Here is an 11,689-nt window from a genome sequence, read left to right as displayed (position 1 = left end):
GGCTGCAGGGGTGAGAAGTAGGAGGAGCCTAGGAATGGGGAGGGCGTGGGGCCAGTCCAGAGGAGGAAAAGTGATTGGAGAGGGGACTGGCGGGAGGGGGGCGGGCAGTGTACCTACGACCACGTGGTCTCAAAGCAGCTTTTCTCTCCTCTGGACTGAGCATTACGGAGGTGACTCTGACACCCTCCTGGGCACGGTCTGGCCCCCAGAGAGGGACATCTGGTGGCCAATGGATGTAGGGAGTGGGCAGCACCTGGGCACAGGGGTACCCCACTAACACCCACCTCCCTGGCAGTACACGCCTCTGCGCTAAAGCCAGATGAAGGGCCGAGACCCAGGAAGAGCCATAGCGCCAGGGACGGGAGCTGAGGATGGGGGCTGGGGGTCACGGGTGGGAAGGGGACGGATTGAGGGTTTGGTTATGACTCAGAGAGCCGAGGTCCAGGTGAACAGGCTCAGTACACCCAGCTGACAGGCACCCACTGGGGCTCCGTGCGCAGCTTCTCCATGGCGGCCTGGAGCTCACGGAAGGTCCTCTCCAGGTTGCTGTTGACCAGGCAGAGGTCGAAGTAGTGCCCGTAGCCCCTCTGGATGCGGCTGCTCTCCTCCACTGTCCGCCTCAGGTCCGCCTCCTGCCGGCACAAGGGGGCCTACCACCCGTCAGTGTCTCCCAGACACCCCCCAACCCCGCCCCACCCCAAGTAGGGGACCCAGAGCCTGCATCATCTAGGCCCTTCCCCAGAGCCCAAAGTACCAACCATGGCGGCTCAGAGCCCCTGGCTTGGGAGGCAGCAGCCCCTCCCTGCATGCCCCATGGCTGTTCTCCTGTAACCATGGACAGACCCGTGGGTAGAAGGAAGGAAGGAAATAACCTTTAGGAAGTGACAAGCGCAACACTGAACACTTCACTACAGCTCTGTAGTAATCTTCAATACAGCTCTGCAAGTAGGACTAATTGTTCCCATTTACAACAGAGAAAACTCAGACACACAGAGGCTACACAGACAGCCAGTGGCTGCATAGGGTCTGCCTGACTCCAAAACCAGTCCTCCCTTCAGTCTGACTAGGCCCCCTTACCTAGGCAGCCTGAGGGGCACATCCCTTGTGTGGCCCAGGACAAACCTGGTCCCAGACCCAATCCAAGTTGGCGGGGCAGAGGTGGGAGGAGAACTTGAATACTGACTTAAATAACCCCAGGCAGGAGCTCAAGGACTGGCCCAGCTTTGTCTGAGGGGCTCCAGTAGGCCCTGCTTGTGTCCGGGGGCAGGGGACTGGGTGGGAGGGGCTGTAGTCGGCGGGGGGTGGGGGGTGGGAGGGGCTGTAGCCGGGGTTGGGGCGGGGAGGGGCTGTAACCGGGCAGGGTCTTGGTGCTACAGCCCTGGGGAGCCCAGCCCAGACCTTGTTCCTGGGCCTGCACAGGGCTCCAAACTGAGCCTGGGAGCTCCAGTACCAGATGTGGCCAGCAGAGGGACCCCTGGGTTCAACTCTCTGCAAACCCTGCACCTGCAGAGGAAGATTGTTCCCAGGGGTCCCTGGGAGCTAAGGGGTGCCCTGGAGTCGTGCAACACCTGACTTGAAGCCTCTCCTCCACGCACTGCCTCCTCCCTGATGCTACCTGGTCCCTCCAGCCAGCCTTCCAGTCTAGCTTCCTCCCTCCCTTCAGCCTTTTCCCCAGCTGTCAACAGCCCACCTCTGCCCTCCAGCCCTCTGGGCTCCCTAGAGTCAGCCCTCTGTTCCCACAGGGTGGACTGGGCAGGGCCTGGCAGAAGCTCCCGTGCCCCGGACTAGCTGGGTCCCTTCATTTCCTTGCTCAGACCTCCATGTCCACACCTATAAAGTGAGAATTGTTAGTCCTGCCTCACTGGGTGGGTGCCTTGGGTGGGCGCCTCTCCCCTTGCGGACACCATCTCCTTCTCTTTCTCAGCTCTGGCTGGCCCCTACCCCCAGGCAGCTGCTAGGCCCCTCCCACCATACCTCAGAGGCCCTCACCGTGAGCTGCTTGGTGGACACCCCGCTCTCCAGCGCCGCCCGGTTCATGGCCCGCAGGGTCTCAAAGTCAGGGGCCTCGATGAACACCACATAAGGGACAAACTCAGCTGTTCTCAGCACCTTCACTGCCTGCAGAAGAGGAGGACCGGGGGTATATCCCCATGTACATCTGGGGTGATGGGGTGAGGACAGGTACCTAGGAACAGAGGAGAATGAGGTACCTGGGCTTCTAGAACATGAAACCTGGGAGTGAATGGCGGAACAGCTGGCTGGTGGCTGGGATGGGGTGAACTGGAGGAAGCTAGAAGAGTGGGGGTGCAGGAGGCTGTGAAAGGGGTTCTGGGTGGGCTATGGCCGTAGCAGTAATTGAGGGGTTATACTGGGATGTGTGGAAATATATGGGGAAATACTGGGGGCAAGCAGAGTACCCAGAGAGGTACTGAGCAGGCTGGGAAGGAGAGGGCCAGCAGTACCTGGGGGTTGACATCCAGCACACACACCCGGCCAGCAGCCACCACGCCCCGGATGGAGTCGATACGTGTGCCGTACAGGTTGCCCTCGTATTCACCATGTTCCAGGTATCGCCCAGCACGGATGTCGGCCTCCATTTCCGCACGGGACACAAAGCTGTAACCCTGGCCTTCCCGTTCTGAGTCCTTGGGCCTCCGGGACGTGTCTAGGGGGAAGGAGGGGCCGATGGGCACAGGCAGGATGCATCACCTCAGACATAAGGGCTCGTGTTCTCTGAGAGCCAAGAAGCCCTGTGCCCTCCTGCACACCTGCCCCTCGCCCTCAGCACTGGCACCCACAGACTCAAGATGTCCATATTGAGAGGACCTGCAGAGATCACTGCTCTAACCCAGTGTTCATAGAGGCAGGGGTGAAGCCCAGAGAGGGCAATATGCAACCCAAAGCCACACAGCAAGGCCAAGCACACCTGGGGTCAGCACTCAGGTTCCTGCCTCTAGGAACCAGAAGCTTTCATACCCCAGCTGCCTCTGTCACCAAGAAGCCCTGTCTTATACAAGCCCACGCGCAGCTCATAGCTCTGTTTCACTATGGGCTTTCAGCAAGTGAAACGTGAGGGAAGAGGCAAGGCTAGCATCGCCCACCTGGCCAATGGGTCCTGAGACAGCTCTCTGCGCCCTCCCAGCCTGCAGTTCCCAAGCTCACCCATAGAGGGCGCACACCCTACACCTCTCGCCCTAAGGTATCATTTCACCTGGGGCAGATGCCCGTTCAGAGGACCAGCCCTGGCCCCCAGGGCTGCCCCTGCTCCCTCGCCCCAAACCCCCCACACAGCAGGACCCGGTTCCCACTCACAGGGCACTGTGGTGCCGTAGCGATCTGGATCCCACATGATGAGTTTGTTCTTCAGGCTGCGGCGGCCCACGCCCTGAGCCCCAATCAGCACCAGGGTTTTCCGGCGGAAGGGGGGCATGCGGGCCACCTCCTCATAAATGAGCAGCTCATGGCGGTCAAACTCTGGACACAGGGAGATGGCACTGCTCATCAGGTGGAGGGGGTGCGGCTGGGCTCTCAGGGAGGCCGAGGGTAAGAGGGCTGGGGCCAAGGGCAGCAGGGAGAAACCAAGCAGGGTTTAGAGACAGGACTGGCAGCCTCAGAACCAAGAGATGCACCAGTTATTAGTGGGGAAAAGGGGGCATTAGAGGAGGACAGGGGGAAAGGGGCACCCAACACCCACCTGCATTCTTGGTGGTCAAATACATCATTCGCTTCTTTTTCTTTCCTGAAAGGCTGCCACACAGGGTCCCTGGCCATAAGGAGATGGACCAGTGAGGCCAGGCAGGGCCACGTCAGGTCTCAGATTTGGGGTCTTGGGGAAAGACTGTACCTGAGGTGGGTGTCAGTTCCAGGTCCCGCTTGACAAAGGCTTTCCGCTTCTCCTCCAGCAGCTGGCTGGGGATGAGCCCTGCACTGCCCCCTTCCACATGGCATGCCTAAAATGACCATGGACAGAGATCTGCCTAAGTGAGCCCTCACCTCCCTGACACGCTATGCCTGGGGAGACTACATGGGCGACCAGTACTCACCTGCCACCAGTTGGCATCGTCCTGGTTTACAATCTGAAGCAGGTCCCCAGCACTGAAGCGCAGGCCTGCCTCCTTGCAGGGGATCAGGCTGTCTCGGGTTGGGTCATAGTCAAAATGGCATTTCACAAATACCTGGCCAGGGATTTGCCGAGAAGAGTTAAGGGCAGAAGCAGGGGAAAGCTAGAGGGGTCGGAGCCCTGTCACATTGCCATCCCCTATGCCCAGAGTGGGAGCTGGGAGTATCACACAGTCCCCCTCTTTTCACAAAGATGAGAGCCTGGCACTGCCCATCTAAAGGCATGATGCCTGAAGGCCTGCACAGCCCACCTCCCTAGTACCTCCCTTTGCATCCAGAACAAAAGGACTCAGAAGCACAGGGGATCTGCTCAGGCCTGGGGTATGCGTGACCCTAATGCAGGATCCTTCTGTCCCCCCTACAACTACACCTTCCCCTTCCCCAGAGGAGAGGGCTTTGACAAAAAGCCAGACAAGCAGTAGAAGAGATGGGCAGAGCAGCGAGACCTCCACAATCCACCAGCCAGGAGGTAGCTGTATGGGACACGGGACCACCCGACGCTGAGCACCCTCGCATACACATAGGCACATAGTGGGCTGCAGGCGATGCAGGAATTCACTTGTACACTTGGGTACCCCAGGCTTTAGATGTGCGCATGTCCCTTGCACATGCGCATGAGTGCTCAAGACTAGGGTAAGTATGCAAGCGTGTTCACAAGGTGCCCAGGCCTGCAGGTGGCTGGATCTGCCAGGTCCCGCCCCACTCTTGCTCTGAGCACACTGATTGGAGAGGAGCCGCTCCCACCCTGAGGCCGGTGACCCTGGCAGCTGGGAGGCTCAGCCACCCCCTGGGCCTAGTGCTGGGGGTAGAGCTTGGTGCAGGGGCCCACCTGGCGGGGCAGATGGGGTTCCTGGTAGCTGGGCAAGATCTTGAGGATGACGCTGCCGCTGGCGCTGCGCAGGAGCTCCTGCAGCGCACGAGGGTCGCTGCCTACCGGCTGCCCGTTCACCTCCTTGATGATGTCGCCCACGTGTAGGAGTCCTTGTTGGGCCACCATGCCCCCATGCAGAATGCGCGCGATCACCAACTCGCCACCCTCCACGCGGAATGTCACGCCCTGGGAGACGGAGGGCAGGTAGGTATGTGAAGCCCCAACTGCTCCAGGTCAGAATCTTCAAATGCGTGTCCTAAGAGCCCCTCCATTCTACCCTTCCTTCCACCCCCACCCTTACGGCCACTTTCTCTGCCATACTCTCCCCAACTCTTCACCTCCAGGAGCACTAAAGAACCAAAACTGGGCAGAACAGAGATGTGTGCGCCCGATTCTGGACAAAGCTGACCTTGTCTTCAGGCCTCCCCTGACCCGACTTGATCCCGCTGCTTACTCTCAACACCCTCCCCCCCCCCCACCCAAGATTCCCCCTCTGGCGCGGTGGGGCATCCTCACCAGATGCTCTCCAGCTGTCTTGCGGATGCCCACCATGCGTACGGCGTCAGGAGGCACAGGCTGGTTGCTGAATGTGGGGTCCAGGCCAGGGCTAGGGGGTGGTGTCTCATAGGTCTTTGAGGCCACAGAGTCGTGAGTCTCCAGGAGGGACTGGAGAGGTGGGAGGAAGGAGAGGAACCATGGGGAAGTGCCCTGAGGTCCCTACCCATCCCAGTCCTAACTTCCTGCCAGCCCCACCCCAGGAACCTGGGGGAGGACCAAACCTGGAAATGGGGCTCCTGGAGGATGCGGGCCAGCTCGGCCGCGGTGCTGCTCTGCTCCGCCAGCTGCGCCAGGTCCCGCAGGATTTCCTGCACCAGCTCCAGGTTGTTGTCCCGCACTGCCTCCAGCTTCGTCTCCTCCAGCCGCTCATGGGCCTGAGGGTAGGGGCGGAACAGGTGAGGTCTGATGCCTCCCCAAGGGCCCAAGGGTACCAAACCGTGCCCCATCCTCCATTCTCAGGCATCTTCCCACCCCTAGATCCGGACTTTAGACCCTACCCAGAGCGCTGCTCGTGGTATTAGCCTCAGAGCCTCACTCACTGAGATATAAGCACACTCACAAATATGCACATGTGCCCTGCTATCTCCTTTCTCCCCCAAGAGCGATTGGGACCCAGTTTAGGGAAAAGAGAATCCAAAAGATAACACCTCATTTCCATCTCTTGCCACAGAGAGCCATTAAAGTCATCAAACTGTCCCCAGCCGCCAGAACCCCATAAGTATCTGAGTTCAAGGACAGCTTCTCCCACCCAACATCATGGTAGGGTGGAGTCTTGGACACCCTATGGTCTAGGATAAGGAAGCCAGGGAAGTGAAGTAGCTTGTCCAAGGTCACAGGGACTCACACTTGGGTCTCCAAGCCTTAAGCTCAGTGTTCCCAGTGAGGAAGGGGACAAGATGTCAGGACATGGCACCAGGAGAGGGCTCTGAACCTACTTGTTGCTCTACTGAGTCTGGGCTCCATGAGAAAAGGGAAAAGGAAGTCTCTGCCAGTGACCAGCCCAGCAGGGAGAGTTATGTCAAGTATGAAGAAGAGAGTCCCTTTCAAGGATATATATGGAGACTTTCTTTGCCCTCTCAGTCATTTGGAAGATAGTTGCAGAGACAAAGTACTTCACCCCAAAGTACTTCAGCACGCATCTCCTAAGGACAAACAGGAGATCTGGTACATAAACTACAATACCATTATCACAGGTGAGAAACTCAACATTTGCACACCAAGATAATATTATCTAATAGATAGTCCATGTTCATGTCACTATTGCCTTAAAAATATTCTATAGGGCTTTATTTTTCTGATCCACAGTCTAATCAAGATCAGATGTTAACTTTGGTTGTCACATCCTCTTAATTTCCTTTAACCTAGAACAGACCCTTTAGAACATTTTTAAAGAGTCCAGGTCAGTAGTTTGTGGAGTGCCCCACAGCTGGATTTATCTGTTGTTTCTACATGTTTAGACTCAAGTTAATCTTTGTGGCAAGAGTTCTATATAAGTGATCTTAAGGTTTCCCCACACTTTGAGACCATGTGACTATTCGGTTCCCCATTAATCATTCACTAATGGATTTAGTCTCCATTTATGGTTTTTGCCTGAATCAACTGTTATTATGTTGGGGTTGCAAAATAGTCATTATCTAACCCCATTATTCCTTCCACATGCATTAGCTGGCACTCTATTATAAGAAAGAGCTTTTCCTTTCCCCTCCCACTCCTCCTCCTTCTCTCTCGTTCTGCATCACTATGAACTTTTTTATTCAGTGTGTTCTAATCCATCATCATTGGTATCTCCATGGTCTCAGTTTACCCCAAATTTGTCCAGGGGAGCCTGCAGCGTGCCTTTTGACTTGTTCCCATTATGAGCGCCTTCTTCCTTCCATCACCAGCTCACCTTGTACTTTCCCTACTCCAGATGTGGAATCAGCGATTTCCCCAAGGAAACCTGATTCCTTTTGCTGGGGAATGGTATTCAGAAACCAAGATCTGGGCACTCAATGCTCACTGATTCTGGGTATCATTACTTCAGTAGACATTAGCTAATACTGACTGTTCTAATTAAAATCAAACTCTACATGATTTTCCTTGCCTTCTCCCATTCCATATTTGTATCTCCTTTCTCCTTTGGTGAGAATTTTCTCCAAAGAACTTTAATATATTTACTTATTTATTCTGTCCTTCAATGTTCAGAAAGTTTCAGAATTGCTAAACTATTACTACTACCTATCACCTTAGTTATCACCTTCTGTATATTTTATCCAAGTAAAAATCAAGATTTATCTGCACTCTTTTTGTCCCCAGAATAGTTTTAAAAAACTTACAATGTTAATGTAAATATTCTATATCTGGGCTGTCTATTGTGGTAGCAACTAGCCACACGTGGCTGTTGAGAAATATGACTAGTACAACTAAGAAACTGAATTTTTAATTTTATATCAGCATTTTAGCTTAAGTATTTTAATTTAAGTAAAGTATTTAAATAAGTACCCACATGGGGCTGGCTAGTGGCTACTAATATTAAATAGTACAGGCTTAGTAAATATCCCACTTAAGGCATATAGTCAGAATTTTGTGAAGTTACTTAATTCCTTTTTCTGTTCTGCTAACAATTTGATATATGAATAGATTCACTTATCTGCACTTAATTTCAGGGTTAGATTTTTTTCATTCTTTTGAAATCTAATCTTATTTTTAATATGTACAACATTCACATGGCTGCTATCTTAAATCTATATAAAAAGTAAACTCGAAAAGTCTTATTTCCATCTTCATCCCTTCTACCCCATTCATACCAACACTCTAAAAGGCATCATTTTCATTAGTTTCTAGTTTATTCAGTCTGCATTTTTTCTACAAAAATAAATAAATATTTCCCTTTGTCTCTTATATAAAAGGTATGTGTATTCTTTGATACTTTGGGGGTTTTTGTCTGTTTAAGTGGTTTGGTTTGCTGTTTGGGATTCTTTTTGTTTTTTGTTCTTGTTTTTTGGCTGTACCACAAGCATGCAGGATCTTAGCTCCTCAACCAGGGATCAAACCCATGCAATGGAAACAAGGTTTCTTAACCACTAGACCACCAGGGAAGTCCCTGTTTTTTTATTTAACAATATGCTCTGGAATCACTCTGTGCTGCTCCATGGAGATCTTCCTTTATTATTGTTATCTTTTAATCACTGCATTTGTGTGATTTCATGACTGGAGTACCATAATTTATTCAACTACTCTCCATAGGTATGGAGGTTGTTTCTAATATCTTACTATTGCAAATAAAACTGCAGTGAATAGCCTTGGCATAGCCGTTCTATATTCGTGGAGTAGATCGTTCATGTAAATTCCTAGAAGTCTTGCTGGGTCAAGCAGTAAATAAATATGCGGTTTTGTTAGATATTGACAAACTCCCCTCCATGGGGCTTGTGCCACTTTGTCTTCCCACCAGCATTAGAAGAGAAACTTTCCTGAAGCCTTGCCACCAGAGCGTGTGATCAAACCCTTGAATGTCTGCCAACCACATAGATGAGAAGCCATCTCTCAGTGGGGCTTAATTTGCATTTTGCTTATTATGAGTGAAGCTGAGCATCTCTTCATATGTTTAAAGGCCATCTGTATATCTTTTTCTGTGATCTGTCTGTTCACGTCTCCTGCCAATTTTTCCATCAGATCTTGTTTTTTCTTTTTCTCACTTCTTAAAACATTCTCTATATTAGGAAGATATGCCCTTTATCTGTAATACCTCTTGCAAATATTTTCCCCCAGTTTGTCATTTATCTTTTGACTCAGCTTATGTTTTTTTGTCACTGCAAAAACTATGTATTTAATTTAGTTAAATTTATTAATATTTTATGCATCCAAATTTCAAGGCATAGTTTTAAAAAAAGGCTTTCCTTTACACACAGATCCATGTTTTCTTCTAGGATGTATATAGTTTGTTTTTTCGATCTCTGACTGCTTGGAAGTTTATTCTGATGAATGGTGTGAAGTATGGATCTGCTTTGATATCTTTCCAAATGACTGTCCAGGTATTACAACACCATTTAATAAAAATCTGTAAGAAAATTATTGCTTAATTTTCTACATGTAATAATGGTAGTGCAAATATTTTTTAAGAACTTTTAACTACAAATATTGAAATACTTACAGATAAAATTATGTCTGAAACTTGCTTCAAAATAATTCAGGAGAGAGAGAAGGAGGTGGAGGTATGGATGAAACAAGATTATTTTTGAGTTGTTCAATGTTGAAGTAGGGCAATGGATAATGGGGGTTCTGGAAACAGTTTTGAAAATTTCCATAACAGAAAGTTTTTCAAGCCCATGAGATGAGGAAATTTTAACAACATCTCATAAGGATACTCTGAGGATTTGATGAGATGGACACAGTGCCTGGCACACAGCAGTTGCTCAATAAAGGCTAGCTCCTTTTCTGTCTTCTCTACCCGAAACAGGCCAGGGAAACAGCTTCCCATTTAGGGGGGCCCCCTAAATCATCCTCCCCTGGGAGGGCAGCCTTTCAGACTGACTCCCACAGCCCGGCTGGACAGAGCGTTCCTGCTGGGGAAACAGACAACTGAAGAGGCAAAGAAGTACTCGGAGACCGTTATGCCTTGATGATCCTCAGAAGCCAGAGGGCAGAGAAATGCCCCAGAAGTTCCTACCAAACGCTGTGTGATCTTCAGTCATTAACTCAGCACAACCCACGGAGGCCCTGGCTCTGTTACCAGTGTCTAGACAATGCTAAGAGCCCAGGGCCCCAGGAACCGTGTTTCAGGAATAAACGAAGGCACTCAGACCTGCAGCCCCTTCACCATGGCAACTCCAGCCAGGCTCCTTCCAGTTAATGGGGGCTAGCTCTGGCCCAGGTGACATGAGCAGCCTAGAGATTGTCCATTTTAGCTTTAGCATCTTCTGCTCTATGGATGCAGGCATCAAGTTTCCCGAGGAGCCCTCACCTAACCAAGCAGGAAGACAGTGTGTCTTCCAAGTCATTACCTCCCATCTTTTACTTAATGACCGCCCCCCACCCCACCCCAGGCTGATCCACTCCCACCCCTGTGGCTGGCCCTGGAGATCTTCCCCACAGACAGAACACAACTCTCCAAGCTCAACCTTCATGGGCCAGAGGAAACTTGAAACATTTAATCATTCCTATACAAAAGAAATACTACCAGCAGGCTGATTGGCCAATACTGAGAACACCTAACATATATCACAATTTGCAACACTCTTTTCTGGGACTTTCAGAACTCAGAATTGGATTAATCATATCCTTTGCTCATATGTTCTCATTCTTGGTTCCTCCATGACTTCTTTTTAGTTAGCTGCTATTAAACTGGGTTCCAGAAAAACATCTATTTCTGCTTTATTGACTATGCCAAAGCCTTTGACTGTGTGGATCACAATAAACTGTGGAAAATTCTGAAAGAGATGGGAATACCAGAGCACCTGACCTGCCTCTTGAGAAACCTGTGTGCAGGTCAGGAAGCAACAGTTAGAACTGGACATGGAACAACAGACTGGTTCCAAATAGGAAAAGGAGTACGTAAAGGCTGTATATTGTCACGCTGCTTATTCAAGTTATATGCAGAGTACATCATGAGAAACTCTGAGCTGGAAGAAGCACAAGCTGGAATCAAGATTGCTGGGAGAAATATCAATAACCTCAGATATGCAGATGACACCACCCTTATGGCAGAAAGTGAAGAGGAACTAAAAAGCCTTTTGATGAAAGTAAAGAGGAGAGTGAAAAAGTTGGCTTAAAGCTCAACATTCAGAAAACGAAGATCATGGCATCTGGTCCCATCAGATCAGATCAGATCAGTCGCTCAGTCATGTCCGACTCTTTGCGACCCCATGAATCACAGCACGCCAGGCCTCCCTGTCCATCACCAACTCCTGGAGTTCACTGAGACTCACATCCATCGAGTCAGTGATGCCATCCAGCCATCTCATCCTCTGTCGTCCCCTTCTCCTCTTGCCCCCAATCCCTCCCAGCATCAGAGTCTTTTCCAATGAGTCAACTCTTCGAATGAGGTGGCCAAAGTACTGGAGTTTCAGCTTTAGCATCATTCCTTCCAAAGAAATCCCAGGGCTGATCTCCTTCAGAATGGACTGGTTGGATCTCCGACTGGTCCCATCACTTCATGGGAAATGG

General features: G+C 50.9%; 1 protein-coding gene across 1 annotated transcript in view; it reads right to left on the bottom strand.

Moving 5' to 3' along the window:
* Nucleotides 1-11,689, bottom strand: part of MPP2 (MAGUK p55 scaffold protein 2) — a 28,033-nt gene continuing 16,344 nt past the window's right edge. Inside the window, exons 4-13 of the mRNA XM_055575753.1 lie at nucleotides 5,770-5,922; nucleotides 5,507-5,656; nucleotides 4,949-5,176; nucleotides 4,044-4,175; nucleotides 3,845-3,950; nucleotides 3,695-3,763; nucleotides 3,313-3,474; nucleotides 2,463-2,665; nucleotides 1,990-2,118; nucleotides 1-632 (exon numbers count right to left, since the gene is read on the bottom strand). Coding sequence (XP_055431728.1) covers nucleotides 456-632; nucleotides 1,990-2,118; nucleotides 2,463-2,665; nucleotides 3,313-3,474; nucleotides 3,695-3,763; nucleotides 3,845-3,950; nucleotides 4,044-4,175; nucleotides 4,949-5,176; nucleotides 5,507-5,656; nucleotides 5,770-5,922 — 1,509 coding nt within the window. The 3' untranslated portion in view covers nucleotides 1-455. The remainder of the gene's footprint in view (nucleotides 633-1,989; nucleotides 2,119-2,462; nucleotides 2,666-3,312; nucleotides 3,475-3,694; nucleotides 3,764-3,844; nucleotides 3,951-4,043; nucleotides 4,176-4,948; nucleotides 5,177-5,506; nucleotides 5,657-5,769; nucleotides 5,923-11,689) is intronic.

The sequence above is a fragment of the Bubalus kerabau genome, chromosome 4 (genome assembly GCF_029407905.1).
Source record: "Bubalus kerabau isolate K-KA32 ecotype Philippines breed swamp buffalo chromosome 4, PCC_UOA_SB_1v2, whole genome shotgun sequence".
NCBI classification, from domain to species: Eukaryota; Metazoa; Chordata; class Mammalia; order Artiodactyla; family Bovidae; genus Bubalus; species Bubalus kerabau.
The sequence above is the reverse complement of the archived record's forward strand: the minus strand, read 5'-3'. Positions and strand labels throughout refer to the sequence as shown.